Source organism: Martes martes (assembly GCF_963455335.1).
Source record: "Martes martes genome assembly, chromosome: 18".
NCBI lineage: Eukaryota > Metazoa > Chordata > Mammalia > Carnivora > Mustelidae > Martes > Martes martes.
Window position 1 is genome coordinate 8,940,955 of NC_137906.1, and position 26,065 is coordinate 8,967,019.

Sequence of the window (26,065 nt, forward strand, 5' to 3'; positions counted from 1 at the left end):
TGAAACTTTGTACCTTCTCATCACCTTCATTCAATTCCCACCCCCCGGAACTCCTGCCTCTAATAACCACAAATCTCACCTTGTTTTTCTATGAAGTTGGTTTCGGTGTTGGGAGGGTGTTTGATTCCGTACAGAAGTAAGCTCATACAGAATTTGCCTTCCTCTAACTTATTATTATTATTTTAGATTTTATTTATTTATTTGACAGAGAGAGAGAGAGAGAGATCACAAGTAGGCAGAGAAGCAGGCAGAGGGGAAGGGGGAAGCAGGGTCCCCGCTGAGCAAGGAGCTGATGTGGGACTCGATCCCAGGACCCTGGGATCACAACCCGAGCCGAAGGCAGCAGCTTAACCAACTGAGCCACCCAGGTGTCCCTGTCTTCCTCTAACTTATTTAAGTTCCATCCATGTTGTCACAAATACAGGATCCCCTTCCTGTTATGGCTAAATAGATTTCATTGTGTATGTATGTATATACGTGTGTGTGTGTGTGTACACATTTTCTACATTCATTCATTGATAGATACTGAGGCCATAAAAACCATGAATTTTACATGCTAAATGGGTAACATATATAGTAAGTGAATTATATCTCAATAAAGCTATTGTAGAAAGAAAGGAAAAAGTGAAGGAAGAGAGGGAGGAAGCAAGGAAGAAAAGGAAGGGAAGAGAAAGACAGAAGAAAAAACAGGAGTGCACATACATATTAAGAACAAAAGTGGGTCAAAGAACTCAAATCTGAAGAGCTTCTTGGCATTTTCCACGAAGGGATCCTTTGGGTTGTTGAGGGAATCAATGTTCACTCCAAACGATGTGCTGGTAATCACATCCATGCTGTAGGCCCCAAAGATGCTGTGAGAGAAAGAAAAAACGTGTGTGATTAAAATCACCACCTCTTTACTATCTTAATCCAACACATGCAGCAAAAAGTGCACGTAGATTCCGATGTCCAGACAAGGCAAAAACCACACATTCAGAACCAGCTGCTGCATCATCTGAAGAGCCTAGATGCCATCACACTCACTCATGAGGTGCTCGTGAGGTGCCAGTGATGCAGCTGCCTTGTGCTAGCGGTGATGGGGACACTGTGACATGTTAGACACACCTCTGAGTTCAAGGAGCTCAGTCATGGAGGGATAGAGACCCAAAGTCAGACAAATTACAGTAGTGTGTTTTGAGTATGGGCAGCAGAAGGTGGATAAGTACTATGTCTGAGCAGGACAAATGGTGGGATAATAAATTCTTCCTCATGGAGTCTTGAACTGTGAAACTGATCTGGATCTTCTCTCACCACAGTATCTATGCTCAGAGCGGATTCCTCTTCAGCACATTATTGAACACCAACACCCTGTTCTGTGCTGCCAGGAACACCATCCCTTCTTCTCTACACCCCTGCTAAGGCTCCTGAAAGACCCACTCTGTCTCATCTCCACCGATCTGAGATTGCCCTGAGGACGCACTCACTTCTGGAAAATGTAAGAACTCTGAATGTTCCCAGAAAAATAGTAGATCACTCCAAAACTGGTTCATGGAAGCCCATAACTAAGTGATCCTATGTTCCTAGTTTTCACAGGACAACCCAGTGTATGCCAGTTATTCCTGCATGATTAAAAAATATCCAAATTTAGATGATAAATGACTACCCATACCCTGTGTATAAGACTTTAGCTCTTTTGAGGTTGAAGGAAGGAAAAGTGGTAATAAAAGTTAATATTTAGCATTTTGCAAATATCCACAAAAAAAATCATGAAACTTTTTAAAGTTGTTCCCATTCCCCTTGTAACTTTCCACCCCACCCACTGCCTGCCAACATGTACCTTCCCCTCCCACCACTGCACACATTCTACTTTCAAAACTTTGGTACAATTCTGTTTCTTCATTTCAAGAATGTGTTTTGGTCTTCCAGAATAACCAAAGTGACAATTAAGTAGATAATTTAATCCTTGCTCTCAAAAGCAGGAGCCAATGCTTTCTCTTCTGCCTTTTTTTAAAAAAGATTTTTATTCATGTATTTGACACAGAGAGAGATCACAAGTAGGCAGTGAGGCAGGCAGAGAGAGAGGAAGGGAAGCAGGCCCCCGGCTGAGCAGAGAGCCCGATGTGGGGCTTGATCCCAGGACCCTGAGATCATGACCTGAGCTGAAGGCAGAGGCTTTAACCCACTGAGCCACCCAGGCGCCCCTCTCTTCTGCCTTTCTAAGTGAGCTACCTCTTCGTGGCTCGCCCATCGGAGTTTAACACCACACGCCTACTTCAGCTTGTTTGCTGGAGTAACTCAACAGTGAGAACTGGGCTTTACGGCAGCAGCTGGAAAGTGTCGTGACAGAGTTGGAATCCCAGCAGCTGGACTCCTACTTACTCTTTAAGTTGATAGGTTTGCCTTTCTCGGCCTCCTTCCTCAGGTTTCTCACCAACATATCTCCATACTGGCCAATGATGGGGAACATCTACACACAAAATATACTACCACCTGAAGTTAAATTGGAAAATCTAGTCCCAGAATGATCTGGCTTTCACAAACATGGAGCAGTAAGGGACTTTTAAAAAAATTAATTCGTGTTTACTCAATTTTTAAAAATTGTTTTATTTTTATTTTTAAGTAGTTATATATAAAAATTATATATAAGTATATAAAATATATAAAATATAATATAATTAATTGTTTAATTAATTTAAATCGTGTTACTCAACATATAGTGCAATATTGATTTCTGGAGTAGAATTCAATGACTCATCGCTTTCATACAACACCCAGTACTCATCACAACAAGTACCCTCTTTAGTAACTATCACCCATCTAGCCCCTAGCCCACCCACCTCCCTCCATCAACCCTCAGTTTATTCTCTCCTTAAGAGTCACTTATGGCTTGCTTCCCTCTCTCCTTTTTTCTTTTTTCCCATTCCCATATGTTTATCTTTTTTCTTTCTTAAATTCCACATATAAGTGAGATCCTTAAAAAAAAATGTGGTATATATACATAATGGAATATTATTCAGCCTTCACAAAGAATGAAATCTTGCCATTTGCAATAATGTAGATGGAACTAGAGTGTATTATGCTAAGCAAAATAAGTCAGCCAGAGTAAGAGACATTTAATGACAAATCTTATCATGTGTTTTCTAGGACAGAAAGAGAAAAGACCATTTTTAGGAAGCCCAAATATAGCAGACTACTCCCTAGAAATGGAATATGTTCTTATTTCCTACCTGTCCCCAGATGTATTCCTTAACTTTTTAATTGAAATCCTCTTCTTTCTTACCTCTTTGATCTTTCCACTGGTGAAGGTTGGAGACAGCAATGTTCGTATTCTCTTCCATTCTTCATCGTCAGACATAGAGACAGAATTTTTCATAAATCCCACTGGACCAAGAAACTAGTCAAAGAAAAACACATTTTACCCCACATAAGTTTTGAAGATCTCCAAGTTTGTAGAAAATATGTTAAATAGGTATGAATTACTCACCAAATATCTAGTGACTGCCTACTTAATAGTAGGCCATATGCTAGATGCTTAATAGATATTTATCCGAAATGCCTAGCTTCCTGCAAGGCTGAAGGAGGCATCCAGCCACCTGATATTCTTCCCAGCTTTTATGTCCCACTTTCCTTTCCAATATAAATATGGTATGGAATAATTTGGTAGGGAAACTATATCTCTAGGGGAACACACACAATTAACACCTAGTACATTCTCTTAAGCTATGCAGAGTAGAATTGCAAAGATGGAAGGCAACCAAATAGACTGGCAATGCATGTTGCCTCAGAGCAGTTCAGTCTTTACATATACGTACAGCATGTGCGTCTGGAAAAACAGATGTCTTGATATGGTGATTCTTTAAAAAAATAGCACTGAAGATTAAAACCATTAGGAATCTATATGTTATTGTGAAGAAATGGTACAGTTACATGGAGATCTTTTCCCCCTGTATTTCTCCAAAGGGACAGAAGGAAAAAGAGATAATTCTATTTCTCAGCTTGGGACTGGCCTACCAAGCTAACTATCTCCAATCTTTCCCCCATCTTCCCAAACTCTATGCGCTCATGATAAAAACTCACAAAGAACAGAAGGAACTTTCTCTGCTTAATAAAGAGCATCTAAAACCCTACATCCAACATCACCTCCATGAGGAAAGACTGACGTGATATCACGAAGATGATGGAACAGGACACTCCAGCCTCTGTCACCCCACAAAGGACAAAAATCAGACAGCTATCCACAAAAACAGGCTTAAGAGCTTAGGGGTCCATTGAAGGAGTTTCAACAACACAGTGGGGCAAAACTCTTGAGAAGAACTTTACAAGAAAAGTAGGGAGATTAGACTCATTAGCTTCATTTTGCCTGCACCACCCCATGACCCAGGCCGGCACTGCTCAGCACCAAGAGGACAACCTCTGACCTGAGATAGTTCCCTTTCCTGGTAAATGGGCAGAAGGGCGAGTGGCCATTGGCCCCACCCCTTCAGGGCATGGTACAAATGATGCACTTTGGTTTCACCCCACCCAGAGACTGGCATGGCTGACACATCTAGACACAGCTAGGAACAAAGAGGGACAGGACTACCAGCATTAGCCGCCTGGCACGAGCGACCATGTTTCTCTGTGTCCTGTTCTGCAGAAGACCCTAGCAGCCTGAGCTGCTAAGGAACCAACAGCAGGTACAGCACCGTGCAGCCTCTAAGATTTTGCTGCTGATGGTCTCACAGGTTTTCATATTCACAGACTCCAGCTCTGCTCCCTCTGCCCCTACTGGACTTGCCTCAGCCAGCACCACCATCAGCACCCTGAGCCCTGGAAATTGCACCAGAAGCCACCCTGGCCTCTGTGACTGGACATAGGTACAACACCAGCCCAGGCCCCAGCAGCTTCTCAGGTGCCTAAGGCCAGACCTGACTCCTGTCACTGGACCGCACTGCCACATGAGTCCACAGCTAAACCCTGTACTTTGCCAGCCTGAACTTCGGTCACAAGCCCCAGCGCCATGCATGCAACAGTTGCTAGCCCCTGAAGTCACATGAGTGCAGACAGACAGCACTCAGTGCTACCTATGTGCCTGCATCTGTCCTTGGCCCCTGCTGCTGGGCCTAGCCCGCATCTGGGGCATGTGCCTCCATTCAGTGCCCACAGGTAAATGTGTGTGCAGCACCAACCTTGGCCACCATTCTGCCTGCCCCAGTCCACTGACGCTGTATCTGGAGGTGCTACTGAACAGGCAAATAGCAACATAGCCACGATGGGCCCCCACAGCTCTTGCTCCTATGGACCGTGCACTTGCTGATGTTGTGGACCCCAACTGCCTGAGCCAATCGCACTTCTCTGCGTTTGAAGTTACACAGTCAGAGCCAGGGAAAAACATGAAAATAACTGGGGGAAGAAAGTCTGCAGGATTTACAGGACACCATCAAGTGAAACAATACATTAGGGGAGTCCTACTAGGACAAAATTTAGTGGGCAGAATGCTTACTTAAAGGAACGATGGCTGGAAACTTCCCAAATCTAGGGAAATATATAGAAATCTGGACTATGAAGGTTAAAGGTCCCCAGTCAACAAACGTCCTCCACACTATTCTTTACGTTCCACATATAAGTGAAACCATATGATAATTGTCCTTCTCTGCTTGACTTATTTCACTCAGCATAATTAACTTAGGGAATAGCATGGAGGACATTAGGAAAAGGAAGGGAAAATGAAGGGGGGTGGAAATCAGAGGGGGAGACGAACCATGAGAGACTATGGACTCCGGGAAACAAACTGAGGGTTTTACGGGAGAGGATGTGGGGGAATGGGTTCGCCCAGTGATGGGTATTAAGGAGGGCACGTATTGCATGGAACACTGGGTTTTATACGCAAACAATGAATCATGGAACACTACATCAAAAACTAATGATGTACTGTACGGTGACTAACATAACTTAATAAAAAAAAATAAATGTCCCCAATCAGATTGAATCCCAAAAAGACTTCACCAAGACATGTTATAAAAAACTGTCAAAAATCAAAGACAGAGAACCCGGAAAGCAGCAAAAAAAAAAAAGGAGCTCACCACAGACAAGGGAACACCTACAAGTCTACTCAGTGGATCTAGCAGCAGAAATCTTGAAAGCCAAAAGAGAGTGAAATAAAATATTCAAAGTCGTAAAAGAAACAAACAAGCAAACAAAAAACCAAAAATCAAACATTAGCAACCACAAATAATTTACCTGGAAAAGCAGGTAATGAAGGAGAGAGAAAGTCCCTTCCAGACAAACACAAGTGGAAAATTTCATCACCACTAAAGCTGCCTTACAAGAAACACTAAAGGGAGTTCTTCGAGGTGAAAAGAAAGGACACTTACTAGTAACATGAAATCATATGAAAGTACAAAACTCACTGGTAAATGTAAATATATACTCAAATTCAGAATACAGTCATATTGTAATGGTGACATACAAATCACTTATAACTCAAGTATAAAAGATAAAACAATTAAAAATACCAATAACTATAAGAATTTGTTTATGGATACACAGTATAAATATATGTAAATTGTGACTTCAAATACATAAAATAGAGGGGGAGTAAAAGCCCTGAGGTTTTGAATGAGAACAAACTTAAGTTTTTTTTTTAAAGATTTTATTTATTTATTTGTCAGAGAGAGCGAGCAAGTGCGCACAAGCAGGCAGAGTGGCAGGCAGAGGCAGAGAGAGAAGCAGGCTCCCCGCCAAGCAAGGAGCCCGACACAGGACTCGATCCCAGGACCCCGGGATCATGACCTGAGCTGAAGGCAGTAGCCCAACCCACTGAGCCACCCAGGCGTCCCCAAAGTTAAGTTCTTATGAGCTTAAAACAGGGTGCTATATCTATAAGACTATAAAAAGTTTCATGTAAGCCTCTTGGTAACTGCAAAGCAAAAACCTAGAGCAGATATGGAAAAGGCAAAAATAAAGGAATGAAAGCATTCCCCCATAAAAAACACCCATGAAATCACAAAGGAAGACAGGAAGAAGGAACAAGTGATCTATGAAAAACTTGGACTAATGAAATGCAATAGTAAATCCTTACCCATTAATATATACCTTAATGTAAGCGGACAGATGAATGCATAGAGAACATGGAATTTGTATGGAGCACTGGGTGTGATGCATAAACAATGAATCTTGGAACACTGAAAAAATAAAATTAAATTAAAAAAAGAAAAGAAAATGGAATATCTTTGTCTTAAAAAGAAAGAAATCCTGTGCTCTCCAAAAAACATGGATAAACCTGGAGGACAACATGCTAATAAGTACAACTGAATCAGACACAGAGGACAGATAGATACTGTATGATCTCACTTATAAGTGAAATCTAAAAATAAAACCAAGCTCAGTAACAGAGGGTAGAATGATAGTTATGAGAACCTAGAGAGGGGGGTGAAGGGCAGTTGTTAATCAAATGGTACAAACTTTTGGTTATAAGAAGAAAAATATCTGAAGACTAAATGTACTGCATGGTGACCATAGTAAACACTGAAGTGTAAACTTGAATTTGCTAAAAAAAAAGTAGATCTTACATAGATCTTATATATTACATCTTACATAAAGGTAACTCTGGGTGGTAACGGTTATGTTAATTCATTTGTGTTTATCATTTCAAAATGTAAATACATACATTACAACAGCCCACTGTGCACCTTTAAAATATATACTTTTAGTTGTAATAAATAAACAAAAAATTTTTAATTGCTGAAAGACCGAATGCTTCCCCTTAAGATCAGGAACAAGACGAAATGTCCATTCTCGCTGCTCTTATTTAAAATCTCATTGGAAATTCTAGCTAGCGCAAGAGGGGAAACAAAGAAAAAAAGGTATACAGATTGGAAAGATAAAAATCGTAGTGATCCTATTTTAGGTGACATAATTGTCAATGCAGAAAATCTTAAGGAATATAAAAGAGAACACTTCTGCATCTAATAAATGAGCTAAGCTAGTTGTAGAAAATAAGATCAACACACAAAAATCAACCACATTTCTCTTTCTCTATATATACAACAGAATATTATGCAGCCATCAAAACCCCCTGATATCTTGCCATTTGCAACGACCTGAATGGAACTAGAGGGTATTATGCTAAGTGAAATAAGTCAATCAGAGAAAGACAAGTATCATATGATCTCACTGATAAGAGGAATTTGAGAAATAAGACACAGGATCATAGGGGAAGGGAGAGAAAAAGGAAACTAGATGAAACCAGAGAGGGAAACAAACCATAAGAGACTCTTAATCTCTGGAAACAAACTCACGGTTGCTGGGGGGGGGGTGTGTGGGGGTGGGAGGGATGGGGTGTCTGGGGATGGGCACTGGGGAGGGTATGTGCTATTGATGAGGGAGCAGGAGGCTGGCTGAGGACAAAGCAAAAGCTGGCACCTTGCACCCCCTCTCCACCCGCTCCCCTCCCCTCGGTACTATAGGTGACATTCCTCAGGCACCCCTGACTGCCATAAATGAGAAACAAATAGTTAACTTGCAGAGATCACAATCCTGCAAGGCAGGAGTCTCCCTTGGTTTACAAATGTCCTTGAGATTTACAACAAAGAAGTTACCTTATCAATAGCCCAATTTCCAGAAGCACATAACTCAGTTCCTCAAGCCCTAACATCACCCTCCCCTCCATAAAAACTGAAGGAGGCTGAGATAGAAGGATAAGTAAATAAAGTTAAATTGCTTCTAAACCTAAATCTCACTAACAAGGACGCTTGATAGCAGGAATGCAACATTCCACCAGGAGACTCCCAATTGTCTTTATGTCAGTGCCTCATTAGAGGGAAAGCGGCCTTGACTGGATAGTAACAAGGACTTCAATATCCTGACAGTCTTCTTTACCCTGATAGCCCTTCTGAACACCCCCTTTGTCCTCACCTACCTAACTCCTGTGTATATAACCAGCCACTCCTCACATCCCCGGGGCAGCTGCATCTCCGTCTGCCCACGGGTCCTGTCCCCGTGCTTTAATAAACCACCTTTTTGCACCAGAGACGTCTTAAGAATTCTTTCTTAGCCGTCGGCTCCGAACCTCACTCCACTGAACCTGACCTAGGTTCTAGAACTTCATCATATTGGCGACCACGAAGGGACTGTGAGTCTTTACATTTGGACTCTGAGCTTCGGTGCAAAATTGGTGAGTACTTTCTCTTTTCTCCCTTTACTCTCATTTCAGGGGCTTTTCAAGGAGTATGGTCTTATTGGAACACTTGCATGTCAATTGCTCAGGCTGTAATCCTCTAGCCCGTGGCTGCTCTACGGGGAGGAAAGCGTCTGCCTTTTGGCTGTAAGTTAGTACCTTGGCCGGAATGGTAATAAGATCCAGAAACTTAATGCCCTCTCTTTATTCCTGTTCTTATATAAAGTTGTCTCTCTTGGGCACGGGACAGCCACCTAAGTCACCAGGACGGCTGCCAATCTTAAGACTCCCGTGTGAGGTTTCCTCCTGATTGATCTAATGTGATCCCCTCCACATCCCTGGTCTAGCCACTTCTGGCCGCGGGACCTCCACTGGGAGCCGGCCGAAACCAGTACCCGATTGAATTAAAATGCAACCGGGGACCGTTTCCTTGGGAAGTTGGCTGCAAGGACCACATGTGTTGGAATGTCGCATAGACCATGATGGATTTCAGTCTTTACTGTTTCTTGTCAGTGTCTTCTGCTAACTACTTAAAGCTACGGAATTGGGTAATTTCCCCTTTGCCAAACTTCTCTAGTAATTCCATGGGTTAAAATGGCAAAACAGTATGCAGTTTTCAGTACAGACAATGGCATGGCATGGCACAGTATTTTGGTTCATTCACCAGGCACCCATCTGTAGCCTAGGATGCGATGGGGAAGAGGAGGGACGCCGGCAACCCTCCAGGGCCTTTAACGGCAGGAATGCCTTCCCGGGGAAGGCAGGATGGTGATCAATAGCGATATCTTGAGGGACGCCTCTGGTCGCTTTTGACACACGGGAACCTCTGACATACTCTGTGTGGGACGCCACCCAGGAGTCAGGGGGGATTTGGTAATGGACCTTCTTTACTTTTCTGGGATCCTCCTCTTCTGTGCCCAAGGACTCTCCCTTGGGGTGCCTTTTAACCCACTGGAAATAATTTGGATTGCAAAACTTAGAAAAGGACTGAGCTCCTGTAACACTGCATGGCCTCAATGGGAACAGGGCAAATGGACCTAGGACACCTTCATTGCTCATACCTAGGCCTTCATTGCTCTGCACCAGGACCCCTAACTAAGGGGCTTTTGCTGAATGTGCTTGCCCAAATGAGTCAGCTAGTAAACTTCTCCTGACATATTGGATGATAATTCTGTTAATAAGCCTCCTTCTAGTAAACCCAGGTTGCTGGGTCATCCCTAGCAAAGGGGACTCTGACTTTCTCTCTCTCTGTTTCTCCTAATAGATGTGGGGGCTTCTCCCTCACTCATTTCCCGTGTTAATGGCTATAACTGGAGCCAACTGGGGTTAGTCTTAACTCAAGACAGAGACCTTAAGGAATATTCCCAAGCAGCTGCCGAAACTCCCTTTGTTTCGGGGAAATTCCCTGTTTTCTCTGGCCTGACTTGGACTGCTTAACCCCTCCCCCCTGCTGGTGGGAAAACATGGTGTCTGCTCCTCTGTTGGGGCTGATGAGCTCTAAAACCGGGAATCCTTTCTCTGCCTCTCTCCTGTTTCTGCACCAATGTGCGTGCAGACTGCATGACTAGCCTCTAGATCATGCACCACGGCTCCTTCTCTCCTCACTGTCAAGGAGCAAGAAGATCATCCCCTGGACCTAACACCCCCCACTCCAGATCTCCCCACTCGTGTCTCAGGTAAACATTCAAAGTGGAGTGGGCCCAGATGGAACGTAAATCAGTATTGGAACTAAGTTAAGTTTGTTGGTTTAATTAAGATAGATGTCTTTTAAGTTATCAGCAGTAAATGTGAAACTTCGAAGTTTACTGAAGATCAAATGAGCTTGTGTTATTTGTTTAAATTTGTTAGCAAAGAAATGACTAAACTGATGGTTAATTGTTTGTCTCAAAGTTTCAATGGGTAATTGCTGAGATAGCTTTCAAAGTCTTTGGTAACCTGAAAGTTTTAAAGTTTTGGTTGGATGACAAATGGAATTAAATTATGGACATCTAGTTCTTAACCACTCAGGATAAAATGCTAAGTCATTGATTACTGAACATAGGTTTGTGCTTTTGACTTCTTACTGCAAAGAAACTAAGAATATTTAAATCTGTTGGTAAACATGTTTTGTGCTTAACTGATTGATAAATTTGCCATCTGAAGAATTCTGTTGTAACAGTTCACAATTGGTTAATACTTAGTCTTCAGTAGAGGTTAAGATATTTCTAAAAGTACAAAATTCTGCTGACTGTAAGACTGATAAAGAAAACGACTCTGTGGAAAAGTAGAGAGTATGTAAGAAAGATTTAAGGAATGGAAATGCATTTTTTTGAAGGTTAAAAAAAAAAAAAAAAGAAGGGTAATTTTGTCCTAAATGAGATGGTTGTTTGGAAGGAAATGACTTGGGACAAAACCTGAATGAAAAGGAAAGTTGTAAAAGGTTTGTGAAGGGAAGTCTTCAGAAAAGGAATTTTAACTATGGTCAGGACGGACTAAGATTGAAATGAATGGGTTTTAAAGGTACATTGGTGTAAGACTGAAATTCTCTCTGTTCAAAAGGACAAAGTTTTCTTAGATTAATTGATCTGCTGTTAAGAAAATGTAAATGGTTTTCTCTTTGCCTGTCCAGAAAACCCAGTTTCTATGTTTTGTTTTATCAGGTGTTTAACATCCCTAATTATATTTAGGCATGTGTTTTAAAACCTTCTAAGGTTTTAGCAATTGTTGACAAGATTTAAGTTGTAAATCTCTTTAACTCAGGCTTTTCCTTGGTATGCTAAGTTACTCATGAAGTACTGCTAAACCAATGATAAACCTTGGGTTACATTTGGGAACCCTTCTGGCGCCAATCCTAATCAAGGTGTAATAGGCTGATTCAAATGTCTACTAGGGTAAATTATAATTCAATTGGTCACCTAGCATCACAGTGGAGTTTCCTGTGTGTTACAATCTCATTGGTCACCTGTGCGTAGCCAGGCCCGACCGCATGGCCTTTGCCCTTAAAAGCTAGACTGTGAAACAGAAGGGTCGCCCTCTCTTGTAAGAGGTGCGGCCCCGGTTAGATTCTTGATGCTTGGCGTGAAATAAAGCTTTGCTTGACCTTCGCTTTATATCAGTCTCGCTCCTTTAATCACGGACCCATTATTGGGGCATAACAGGACTAAATGAACTAAAAGATTATAGTGTTGTGTCTCTTAATGTTTTGTCTTATTTTAGACATTGCTGGTTCTCTAATGTTTGCTTTTCCAGACTAAGGAAACTTTTTCTTAAGTTATCTGTAACTTACAGAGATGTAAATGTACTCATTTGTAAAGGAATCAAGGCATTCAACTTTTCTCTCTATCTGAACCCTCTGAAACCAAAAGGTCTCAGTAAATATTCTTTCTTCCATGGCAATCAGTCATTTGCATAAGTTCAGTAAGAATCTGTTCTCCTTATAACAGGACACAATTGGAAACACTGGTTATTTTACCAAGGCTTTGACTGGAATGTCATATTTGAAAAGACTCAGATATGACCAGAGAGCTTAAAGGAACTAAGGTTGACTTTGTGAAACCTGGAGCCGTAAAGCCCCTTGGAACTGTTGGCCTGATACCTTGCTTACAGAGTTCCCAGCAGCCTCACCAGGTGAGTAAAGAATGTCACTCCTTGGTAGGTGCAGAACCTCAGGAAGAGGCATTCGCCTAAATCAACAGGTATTACAGGCATGTCTGATGACAAGTATGTGGCTTGGCTTCTGGCCTGGAGAGTCTACGAAAAGTTCAACCTAGAGATTCCTTATAAGAGTTCCAGCAAAGCAGATTCTAAAAGATCTTTATGATCACACTCACTGTTCTTGCTGAGCTTATGTAAATAATTAGGCCAAGTTTGTTAAAACTGGACTTGTTTTTCAAATGACTTAGTCCTGATTTGGCTATCCCTGGAGATGAGGGTTATTTTAGAGAGAAAAATTATGTTTTAATAACCCACCTTTATGGGTGTTAAATCCTAAAGTTGATTGTTTTTAAATGTTTGTTTACCTAAGCTAGACAATTTGAGGTAAACTTCAGAAAAGTTGCACAATAGCTCATTTAGATGATCTTCTTGTTTTTTTATTCTGTGGGGATAATAACAAGACCCCATGGCACATGATTAAACAACTAGATAATGGGATTGATTCCCTAACAATTGTATAACTTAACTATCACCTTGTGTGTGGCTGGAATAATGAAATTGCCTAAAAGCCAGCATACCGCACTCCATAGGATTAACTATGGACTTATGGAGACAATGGATGAACCCACTTTCTCTATGATTAAATTGGATTATGCATGGGGGACTCCCCTTATCTCTTGACAAGTTTTCTCCCACTTGCCAGTGATCCTCTGTATTCAGGATATTGTTAAGGCTGGCCTACTCAAAGGGCTTCTTAATGGTTTCAGCCCTTAGTCATATTTATCCTAGAAGCCACCTCTGTTGAGGTGCAATTGCAAACAAATGCTTTAGCTAAGCATAGAACAGCCCTCCTCATAAAAAGGAGAGTCCCTGACTGTAATGACTTCACATCAGGTCCAGATATGTCTTAGAAGCCAATGGATAATGGAGGTCAACTTATTAAATACTGGGCTACACTAACAGATATGCCCAAAATAATACTTAAAACTTGTCAAACTTTAAACCTAGTTGCCCATATGCCTGAACCTGACCACTGTACTTCTTTCTCTATAGAGCAGAAACTGTTCAGTGGTTATTGATCTTGCTTACTCTCTTTGGCAAGATTTAAGATGCCCCTGTTATAAAAAACAAATGACAGTTGGTTTACTGATGACAATACTTTTCATAGAAAGAATAAGAAAAGCTAGGTATGCCACAGGGCTCACTAGCACTTTGCAATTGCCAAAGCCTTAAAAATAAACATTAACACTGACTCCAAATATGCCTTCCTGGTACTACATGCCCATGGAGCTATTTGGAAGGAAAGGGGATTACTGTCAAGCCATAACTCCCCAGTCAAATATGGGCCTAAGTTATAAAACCCTCCTTATCGCTATACTGAGGATGGCATAAGGCTCTACAAGATCCTTCTCTCTCTTTCAGTGATTGGTTAAGTTCCTGGTTTGAAGGAGGACTATGGCCAACAATTAAAAATCTCCTTTTTGGGCTTCTCATCCTTATCGCCTTATTAATCTTAATGTGTTGCTTTGTTCAATGTTTCTCTACTTGGTGCCGAGACTCCATTGCTGCAATGACTTCACCACGACAGATGATCCTTACCACGCATAAAGACACCTCTTCACTGTCAGCGCTGGATTCAGCTGCCTCCACCTTTCGTAACTCCCTTATACGTTCCTCCACAGATCAATATTGACCCGAGTAGGTAGGGACAGCTCTACGCCCCTATTCAGCAGGAAGAAGTTACAGAAGATGAGACCTTCCACCTTCAACCACCTTAAAGATTTAAGGGTCAAAATTGTTCAGGGGGGAATGATGAGGGAGCAGGAGGCTGGCTGAGGACAAAGCAAAAGCTGGCACCTTGCACCCCCTCTCCACCCGCTCCCCTCCCCTCGGTACTATAGGTGACATTCCTCAGGCACCCCTGACTGCCATAAATGAGAAACAAATAGTTAACTTGCAGAGATCACAATCCTGCAAGGCAGGAGTCTCCCTTGGTTTACAAATGTCCTTGAGATTTACAACAAAGAAGTTACCTTATCAATAGCCCAATTTCCAGAAGCACATAACTCAGTTCCTCAAGCCCTAACATCACCCTCCCCTCCATAAAAACTGAAGGAGGCTGAGATAGAAGGATAAGTAAATAAAGTTAAATTGCTTCTAAACCTAAATCTCACTAACAAGGACGCTTGATAGCAGGAATGCAACATTCCACCAGGAGACTCCCAATTGTCTTTATGTCAGTGCCTCATTAGAGGGAAAGCGGCCTTGACTGGATAGTAACAAGGACTTCAATATCCTGACAGTCTTCTTTACCCTGAGAGCCCTTCTGAACACCCCCTTTGTCCTCACCTACCTAACTCCTGTGTATATAACCAACCACTCCTCACATCCCCGGGGCAGCTGCATCTCTGCCTGCCCACGGGTCCTGTCCCCGTGCTTTAATAAACCACCTTTTTGCACCAGAGACGTCTTAAGAATTCTTTCTTAGCCGTCGGCTCCGAACCTCACTCCACCGAACCTGACCTAGGTTCTAGAACTTCATCACTATGGTGAGCACTGTGAATTGTGTAAGACATGATTCACAGACTTGTACCCCTGAAACAAATAATACATTATATGTTAATAAAAAAAAGGAAAAAAAATCAACCACATTTCTATATAACAACAATGAATATTGTAAGGGAGGCAGAGGGAGCCATTTTGTTGTTTATGCAGTAAACTTAGATTGACCCTGCCCCTCCCAGAGGAACTTACTTGCAAAGCCCAGATACAAGGGCGGGTCAGGCCAGGTGGAGACATCCAATCAGTGGGGCAGCATACTGTCTCCCTAGCTACCAAGGAGAGTGGGCCCTGCCTTTTCCAGTTCTGACCAAGGTGATAGGCTAGTTCAAGTATCTACTAGGGTAAATTGTAATTCAATTGGCCGCCCGTGTGTGACCTAGCATCACTGTGCAGTTTTCTCTGTGTATTGTAATTTCATTGGCCACCTGTGTGTAGCCAGGCTCAACCACCTCTATAAAAGTTAGTCTGTGAGGCTGGGAGAGGTCGCCTCTTTGTAAGAGATGGCCCCGACCGGTCGGTTTGATTCTCGATGCTTGGTGCAAAATAAAGCTTTGCTTGACCTTCGCTTTGTATCAGTCTTGTTCCTTTGATTACGGACCCTAACAAATATGTCAAAACACATTAAAAAAACAGGAACAATTATAATCACCCTGTTAGGGTCCGTGATCAAAGGAACGAGACTGATGCAAAGCGAAAGTCAAGCAAGGCTTTATTTCGCGCCAAGCATCGAAAATCGAACCGACTGGTAAGGGGTGTCTCTTACGAAGAGATGACGACGATGACCGACGATGACCTCGACAGGGCCGCTCCGGACAAAGCCGCTCTGGACGAGGCTGCTCCCTGACGAGACCGCTTCCCCGATGAGGCCGCTCCCCAGACGAGGCCACTCTGGACGAGGCCGCTCTCCAGACGAGGCCACTCCGGACGAGGCCGCTCCCTGGACAAGGCTGCTCCCGACGATGAAGAGGCAATGATGACTATGAGGACGACAGCCCCGATGATGCAGACTCTGCTCCCCATGACGCTGCTCCCTGCGAGGCCGCTCTGGAGGAGACTGCTCCAGACGAGGCTGCTTCCCAGACGAGGCCACTCCCCGGAGGGAGGCTGCTCTGGCAAGGCCACTCCCCCGAGAGGGAGGCTGCTCTGGCAAGGCCACTCCCATCGACTCTTACAGCTCTTACGGACAGCTCTTACTGCTCTCGATGACTCCTACAGCTGACAGCTCTCACAGCTCTTGCTTCTCCAGTGAGACTGCTCCCGACGAGGCTCACAGCTCCTACTCCTGCAGGGGACAGCTCTTATTCCCCAGAGGGAGGCTGCTCTGGCAAGGCCACTCCCCTGAGGACGCCGCTCTGGATGAGGCTGCTCTGGACGTGGCCGCTCTCCGACGATTCTTCCTGCTGACAGCTCTTAACTGCTCCGGCGAGACTGCCACTACTAGCCTCACAAGCCAGCTTTTATAGAGGCACTTTTAGCTGGGCTATACACAGGTAGCCAATGAGATTGCAATACACAGAGAAAACTGCACAGTCATGCTAGATCTGCCACACATAAAAAAAAAAACTGCTAGGTTACACACGGGCAGCCAATTGAATTTCAATTTACCCTAGTGGATATACGCATGCCCCTCTGATTGGATGTCTTCACCTGGCCTGACCCGCCCTTGTATCTAGGCTTTGCAAGGAAGTTCCTTTGGGAGGGGCAGGGTCAATCTAAGTTCACTGCAACAACATGGGTCCCTCTGCTCAAGTAAGCCCCTACAACCCAAAGACGTTGAAATACTTTAGGTGCTCATTTAAACAAAATACGTGTGAGGTCTCTACATGAAGAACTAAATGTTGGTGAAAAGAATCAAAGAAAACCTAAATAAATGAATGAGCATATGGTGTTCATGCCTAGAAAGATAGAACTTAGTAAAGACATAGATTTCCCCCAAACTGATCTATGGGTTTAAATCAATTCTTATCAAAATCTCGGCAAATTGTTTGTAAACAAAGATAAGCTGATTCTAAATTTGTATGGAAAGGCAAAGGAGCTAAAATAATTAACACAATTCAAACAGAAAAAAAAAGGGAGGATCACTGTTCACAATGCTGAGACTTACTATATGGCTGCAGTAATCAAGAGAGCTTGGTATTGGCGGAGGGAGAGATACAGAGATCAATGAATAGAACACAGAATGAGAAACAGATACACGCCCATAGGCCCAACTCAATTTTGATCCTGGTACAAAAGCAATTCAGTGGAGGAAGTATAGTCTTCTCACAAATGGTGCTGGAGCAATTAGACATCCATTGGCCAAAAACAAAGATCGTTGACCTAAACTTCACACCTCACATATAACAGGACTCTTAACTATAGGAAACAAACTGAGGGTTGCTGGAGGTGAGGTGGGGGAGGGGGATGGGGTAAGTGGGTGATGAGCATTAAGGGGGGCACCTGATGTAATGAGCACTGCATGTTACATGCCACTCATGAATCACTAAATTCTACCTCTCAAACTAATAAAGCACTCCATTAATAACAATCTGTTAATTAACTGAATACTTCATTGAATATTTAAATACAAATACAACTTAAAAAAATTATAACACAAAATATATCACGGACTTCCATGTAAAACATAACACTATATAAGATTTACATTATAAATGTAAAACATAGAATACATAAGATAATATATTAAATATAAAACATGAAACTAAATACTTGGAGAAAGTCTGGGGACCTAGGGCTAGGTAAAGAGTTTTCAAACTTGATGCCAAACTCACAACCCATAAAAGGAAAAAAGGATAAACTGGCCTAATTAAAAAAAAAAAAAAAGTTTGCTTTGCAGAAGACCTTGAGACAATGAAGAGACAAGCTACACACCGTGCCTATAAAAGAATAGTAAGAGGGAGATTTTTGGAGATGGAAAACCTCTCTAACGTGACTGGGGTGGTGGATACACAAATCTACATGTAAGATAAATATTCAGAAAGGCACGCACACACACACACACACACACACACACAAATGAGTGCACATAAAACTTGAAATCTTAATCTAACTCTGTGGCTAGAACCAATGTCAATTTCCATTTCCATACAAATTATAGTTTTGTGTTTTTTTTTGACATTAATTTTTTTTATTAAGTTCAATTAGCCAACATAAAACACATCATTAGTTTTGTTTTGTTTTTTTTTAGTTTTATTACCTAAGGGGACATAATCTGAAGGCCACGGGACATGGGATCTCCTGAGACAACTTCCTATGAATCTATAATTATTTCCAAATAAGAGCTTTATAAATTAATCAATCAATCAGCGAATTAAAACTAAACTGATGCCTACCCGCCGGTTTGTGAAGGCAGAATAACATTCTTTCACTAGTATTGTTTTGATCATGTCCAGATCCGTGATAGCCAACACAGGCTGTCGTCCATCATAAAACCTGTGTCGGGAAAACAGAGCTGATGACACTTAACATAGCGGTTTCTGTAGCTGTAGCCATGCCTGGAAGTCCAGGCCTTATCTTGACATTACATAATCCAAACTCTGACATCTGATTAGAAATAACATTAGAGGGGCGCCTGGGTGGCTCAGTTGGTTAAGCGTCTGTCTTTGGCTCAGGTCATGATCCCAGGGTTCTGGGATGGAGCCCCGAGTCAGGCTCCCTGTTCAGCGGCGATTCTGCTTCTCCCTCTACCTCTGCTGCCCCCCCTGCTTGTGCTCCCTCTCTCTCTCACTTGCTCTCATTCTATCTCAAATAAATAAATAAAATCTTAAAAAAAAAGAAATAACATTAAAATATTTGTTAACTCTAGGTGATGTGTACATGGATATTTCCTGGGCCATTCTCCATAATTTTTTGCATGTTTAGAATATTTCAAATATCTTAGAAGTATTTCAAACACTTCAAATAATTTATCTATATTATCAAAAAGAAAGTTGGATTAGTAAGTAACTGAAGGCAAGTGAATTATCTAGGAAGAAAAAAATAACAAGGGAGTCTACCCACCGGAAAAGAAAAATTATAATTTTAAAGAAATATCAAACACATGGAAGACATATGTTAGAATATTGGATGAAAATTGTAGATACACTGATCACACACATGTAAAGATATATCTGCAAATGACAAAATCTTAGAATGCTCAAAAAGTGATGGTAGGATTATGAATGATTTCTTTGCCCTATTTTCTAAAATTTCCTTCCTAGTTTATAACTTTTCTTTTTAAAGATTTAATTAATTTATTTGACAGAGAGAGACACAGCAAGAGAGGGAACACAAGCAGGGCGAGGGGGAGAGGGCAAAATGGGCTTGGCATGGAGCAGGGAGCCCAATGCGGGGCTTGAACCTAGGACTCTGGGATCATGATCTGAGCCAAAGCAGATGCCTAATGACTGACCCACCCAGGTGCCCCAGTTTATAACATATTAAAGAAAATATTTTTTTAACCATTAAAGAGATGTCCTTGGTAAGATCAAAGTCAGAAAAATTTGAAAAGGACAAAGAAAATGAAGAAATAAAGAGAAACATGCATAATTCATTTTCAAAGTATTTGCTTTTTATTACTTGTGTTTATTCTTGTATGTGGGTCCCAAGTGTGAGTTCCTTTGGCTCCAAGTAGGTGACATCCCGGAGCAGCAGGGCATACCTCCTTTGGGCACATGTCTCACACACAAAGCTGACTCTGTATGTGATCCATCCCCACTCAGCCTGACCTCCTAACTGTCTGTAAAAGGCAAGGGGCAACTGGCCCCTTGAGGTTTATTTTAATCTTAATTCTTTAATCTTAATTACACCGCCCTCTGGCATTTTAGTTTCCATTATAAATCATTTGCCAGAACAAAATGGAAGATTTTCCACAAGTCCCCTACTCTTTCTTTGATGTCACAGAGGAATTTCAAATGGTTTTGTGATCACATCTAAAAATGGCTGAGAACCACTGTACGAAGTGTTACCCACGTCTAAAAAGTAAAACGCAGAAGGCTGTAGTGGGAGTCGAGTATATTTAGTATTGAAGCAGTGATAGAAATTACTGAAGTGGCACTTAAGTTCACTCTCCCATCAGCCTGGTCATATTTCTTGAATGATTCCCCTCATCCCATCCTGTTTGTTCAAAAACACCTGGATGGACAAGGGACAGTGGTTTGGTGTAACCCTTTACCTTCATGGTCTCACCCAGCCCCAATATTGCTTCCACTGCCAGTTAAATTCAGCTTCTCGGGTCCCACCCCACATCCTCTAGATTTGGTGTTGCTGAGGGATGGAAACCAAGAATATCCATTTTTATTTTTATTTAATTAATTAATTTATTTAAAAGGGTTTTAAGATTTTATTTATTTATTTGACAGACATCACAAGTAGGCAGAGAGGCAGGCAGAGAGAGAGGGGGAAGCAGGCTCCCTGCTCAGCAGAGAGCCCGATGCGGGGCTCGATCCCAGGACCGTGGGATCATGACCTGAGCTGAAGGCAGAGGCTTTAACCCACTGAGCCACTCAGGCGCCCCAAGAATATCCATTTTTAGCCAGATCTCCCAGGTGGTTCTTTTCTATCGCTAAGCACAAGAACCACGTACTAAGGACAGAACTGGGGCCAATGACGTAAGACTGACTCCATCCAGAGCTGACCAGTATCGATTATGGGAAGTGGCAGAGGAATGCAACTAGCAGTGACCCAGCGATCTGTATTCTTTCTAGTCTACCATGTTGCTTATGGGCCACACCAACTCAGCAGGACCCTACGGTGTCTGAGGACTTGATGAGAGAAGATAAAGAGGTGCGAGAAGGTACAATGCTGGCTGTGAGCATCCCAGCACCACAGGGTACCTCTCCCTTCACCAAACCTCCAGCCGCTTTGAAAGGTAGCAGCCACTGCAAGCAGCAGAGAACACTCTACATAATCACAAGTCCATCAGTGCACCAAGGACACTGGTTTAGAAATATTCTACATCTCTTCAAGTCTGTAGAATCAAGAGAAACATATATATATCTGCACTGAAAGAAAAGACTTGGCCCCATTAAAAACAAAACAAAACAAAACAAAACAAAACAAAACAAACAAACTCCACAGTTGCAGAGAAAGAGAAAACTGAGCAGAAATGGCTTCCCATTGGGGCGCCTGGGTGGCTCAGTGGGTTAAGCCTCTGCCTTCAGCTCAGGTCATGATCTCAGGGTCCTGGGATCGAGCTCCACATCGGGCGGGGAGCCTACTTCTCCCTCTATCTCTGCTATCTCTATATCTGCTGCTCTGCCTACCTGTGATCTCTCTCTCGGTCAAATAAATAAATAACATCTTAAAAAAAAAAAAGAAATGGCTTCTCATTCTGTCCACCGACACTCCCACAGCCACCTTTCAAAAGGACATATTTAATACAAAATTTAGGTATGGGACCTTTGGCTCTTAATGAAAAGTGAATCATGTGGGAAAGAGGTACTGAGAGGCACTGATGGGCACATATTAGAAAGGTTTGAAATAATGCATTTTTGCGATTAAAGGGGACATAAGGAGGGAAAATGGGGAAGAGGGTAATCACAAGACAGAGTAGAGAGCGATGTTAGGAGTCCCTGGGCAGCAATGTCCGGAGATCAGTGATGACCTGCAGCTCTCCAGGTCCAATCACATTTAGATCTGTACTCTGGTGATACATGGGATCCCAGGAAGGAAAGACTCCAGAAGCTTTACTACAGCTACAGCAGGCTTCATCCCAAGAGGCTCTCAACTGAGACTGTCTATGTGGCTGGGAGCCTCATCATAACAAGCCTACCCAATGGAAGTTTCCAGAATACTCACCCCCAGAATCTTCCATATTTCTTAAAACATTTCTTGTCCACATTCCAAAAGCCCTGCAAGAAGAAACAAAACATATTACTAACCTAAATGTTCTGAGCCCTACCTCTAATGGGGACAAAAATAACTCAGATCTCATGAAATGTAAGGCTTGCTACATCTCACCGGCAGTTAGAGAGAAGTTCTTGCTCACAGGCATCTTACCAGAAAGGAGAGAAAGTCGAGGAGATATTGAAACAGAGAATTTCAAGTCCCTCTTAAATCCTCTCTAAGTATTGTAAATACTGAACATCGTACCCTGCCTGTGAGGACTGTGTAACCCCTATCTTTCTGACATGTTTGGCTTGTGCATGAGTTTTCTCTAAAACTCAGAACCCTCTGAATTATCATCTCCAGGGCCATGTGGGAAAACTGGAACTGAGGGAAAGGGGCCTGCATCCTCTAAATCCCCAGTTACCACTCTGTTCACTGATCTCATGAGCCCTACTAGAATTCCAAGGGATTTAGAAAATTAAGACACCAGAGATCTCTTTCAGTCTAGCAGATTTACAGAAGTCTGAGACACGTATGTTGAGTGAGAAAGTGAGTGATGAATGAATGAATGAAAGGTGGACTCACCTTCCAGTCATCTACCTCAACAGGGGGAAGAGGGGATAGTCCCACTACTTCACAAAGGATAGAGCATGTTAAAACACTTGCTTGTGTCCACAGTAGTGAAACTGTGGAAGGAGCCAAGATGTCTATCAACAGATTAATGGATGAAGAAGATGTGGTTCATATATACAATGGAATATTACTCAGCCATCAGAAAGGATGAATACCTACCATCTGCATTGGCATGGATGGAACTGGAGGGGATTATGCTAAGTGAAATAAGTCAAGGAGAGAAAGACGATTATCACATGGTTTCACTCATATGTGGAACTTAAGGAATAGGGTGGAGGTGGAGGGGAAGGGAGGGAAAATTGAATGTGAAGAAATCAGAGAAGGAGACAAACCATGAGAGTCCCTGGCCTGGAGGAAACAAACTGAAGGTTACAGAAGGGAGGCGGGGGGGAGGATGGGGTAACCAGGTGATGGGTACTGAGGAGGGCACGTGTCATGACGAGCACTGGGTATTATATGCAACTAAGGAATTGTTGAACACTACATCAAAAACTAATGATGTACTATATGTTGACTAACTGAACATAATAAAAAAAATTAAAAAGATTAATTAAAAAATAAGACACTTGCTATGTGTTTTCACTTTTGTCCCTGAAAAGAAAAACAATACTTCCTGTTGCTAAGTTTTGTTGTGATATTTGATGTTTTAACTACACAAAGGAAGGTCTCAGAAATGTGGGTCTTCGGTGTATCTACTAAGTAGTTGATCTGGGAAAAGTGGAAAGGAAATTACTGTTTTGGAGAGGAAAAGTCCAGGAGTTCTTAGGCAGTTTTGGACACTGTGAGCCTCAGAGGGGAGGAGTGGGATTTGAGAAACAAGCCTCAGGTCTGTGGGACAGGAACTCTATAGCAGACAGCAACCTGCACGTGAGACTACCTGTTGGCCTTGGACATGAGCTCCTAAACTTCTGGCCAGAGGCCCACCCTCAGGTGAGGCATTCAGACCTAGATTAGCCACAGTGGCTCCACCAACATTCAGTGTGTATGTCAGATAGCACATTCCATTGAGTTACATTAATTTCTTAATAATTTTCTCAAAGTGTCTCTTTTCTTTTTCTTTTTTTTTTTTTAAGATTTTATTTATTTATTTGACAGACAGAGATCACAAGTAGGCAGAGAGGCAGGCAGAGAGAGAGGAGGAAGCAGGCTCCCTGCTGAGCAGAGAGCCCGATGCGGGGCTCGATCCCAGGACCCTGGGATCATGACCTGAGCCGAAGGCAGAGGCTTTAACCCACTGAGCCACCCAGGCGCCCAAAGTGTCTCTTTTCTAATGATTTTATATGAGTGGTTCTACCATTGTGTGCAGAATAATCCACATGGAAACTTGTTCAAAAGTTAAAATCTGCAGTCAATGGACAAGCACCATCTACTCTCAGTTATACTCTCCCCCCCTCAACTCACCCAGAAGGTGCCTCCTTTGAAGATAGAGAAATAAAGCAGACAGCTCTGGTTCAACTTCACAAATCCCAAGAGATATCACGGGTGACAAAGGGAGAATTAGAGCCATGGAAATAACTGCAGGGGTTGGCAGTTCTTGAGGGAATCCAAGTATGTGAAAATTCCCCAAAAATGAATCCTAGGATTCCCAATAACCTGAAGTTCCAGAGCTACCCAGGAAAATGAAAAGGCTATCCAGAGATCGTACTATAAACTTAAGTCTGACTCTAGGGTACGCAGCTTAATGGACCACTAGTGTGGACCCCCTTGATGCTCTTCTCCTAATTCCAAATATAATAATGCCTTCCTGGGAATCTGTACCTGCCAGAAACAACCTCTTCATGAGGCTCACAAGCTAGAATATCAAGTCCTGTGCTGAATCAGTCAGAGAGCTGGGCAGCCTACTGAGGGAAGCCCTGAGGCTCCAAGCAGCAGATAACAGAGCCCTGGGGTAGACCTGGTCATGTGCTGGATAGGGCCTAAGACACCATTTCTCCAAATTCTGAAACCTAAGCACTTCCTCCCAAGGAGGAGAGTATTCACTGTGGAATTAAGCTGGGATTTGCAAATACAAGATGCAAAGAGGGAGCTCAAACAACACGCACCTCATTGTAGTCCAGAATATTTCCCACAAAAGGCAAAGGTTTTGGTCCAGGAATTCCTAGCTTCTTAAAAAGTCCATGTGTGGATGTCCCATATCTATAAAGTGAAAGAGAAAGCCAGGTCACACGGATGATGTAATAGGTGCTGGGTCTGGCCAGTCACTGATGCAGAACTGGAACAGGTGAGGGAGGGAGGTAACATGTAGGCAATAAATAATAACAGCAATTCCAACGGCAAAAATTACATTCACTCATCATCTCCTTCCCCACCTCCACAGTGAGATGCACAAAAAATAAGGATGATTAGCTAAGAGCAGCAAAATACCACATGGTCTCAATCCTAGAATGAATACTTGAGCAATGTGTCCACCCTTGAGAGCTCCTGAAAGTTTCATGCCAATTTCTTTTTTTTTTTAATTTTTTATTTATTTTCAGCGTAACAGTATTCATTGTTTTTTCACCACACCCAGTGCTCCATGCAATCTGTGCCCTCCCCAATACCCACCACCTGGTTCCCCCACCCTCCCACCCCCCACCCCTTCAAAGCCCTCAGGTTGTTTTTCAGAGTCCATAGTCTCTCATGGTTCACCTCCCCTTCAAATTTCCCTCAACTCCCTTCTCCTCTCCATCCACCCTTGTCCTCTATATTATTTGTTATGCTCCACAAATAAGTGAAACCATATGATACTTGACTCTCTCTGTTTGACTTATTTCACTAAGCATAATCTCTTCCAGTCCTGTCCATGTTGCTACAAAAGTTGGGTATTCGTCCTTTCATCATCACTAGCCATCAGGGAGATTCAAATCAAAACCACATTGAGATACCACCTTACACCAGTTAGAATGGCCAAAATTAGCAAGACAGGAAACAACGTGTGTTGGAGAGGATGTGGAGAAAGGGGAACCCTCTTCCACTGTTGGTGGGAATGCAAACTGATGCAGCCACTTTGGAGAACAGTGTGGAGATTCCTCAGGAAATTAAAAATAGAGCTTCCCTATGACCCTGCAATTGCACTGCTGGGTATTTACCCCAAAGATACAGATGTAGTGAAAAGAAGGGCCATCTGTACCCCAATGTTTATAGCAGCAATGGCCACGGTCGCCAAACTGTGGAAAGAGCCAATTTCTTTCAGGAAATTCACTCAGGCCTATTTAGTAAATGACTCTTCCCTAATTTTGGAGATTCTCCTTCCAGGTGGAAAAGGGAAAAATTGTTTCTCTCCTCAATGATGAGATTTTGCTTAATTGTATCCAC

The 26,065-nt window shown here is 42.5% G+C and overlaps 1 protein-coding gene across 7 annotated transcripts in view; it reads right to left on the minus strand.

Moving 5' to 3' along the window:
- LOC308359174 (cytochrome P450 3A12-like) overlaps nucleotides 1-26,065 on the minus strand; it is a 73,023-nt gene that overhangs the window by 23,308 nt on the left and 23,650 nt on the right. For 2 of the 7 annotated variants that reach the window (XM_080829940.1, XM_080829941.1), the window contains 6 exons: nucleotides 24,814-24,907; nucleotides 22,109-22,161; nucleotides 18,664-18,763; nucleotides 3,260-3,373; nucleotides 2,359-2,462; nucleotides 703-851 (listed from right to left, as the gene is read on the minus strand). In XM_080829940.1, coding sequence (XP_080686066.1) covers nucleotides 703-851; nucleotides 2,359-2,462; nucleotides 3,260-3,373; nucleotides 18,664-18,763; nucleotides 22,109-22,161; nucleotides 24,814-24,907 — 614 coding nt within the window. Of the gene's footprint in view, nucleotides 1-702; nucleotides 852-2,354; nucleotides 2,463-3,259; nucleotides 3,374-7,053; nucleotides 7,143-18,663; nucleotides 18,783-22,108; nucleotides 22,162-24,813; nucleotides 24,908-26,065 lie in introns of those variants that run through there. The other 5 variants (XM_080829942.1, XM_080829943.1, XM_080829944.1 and 2 more) reach the window with 4 other exon arrangements.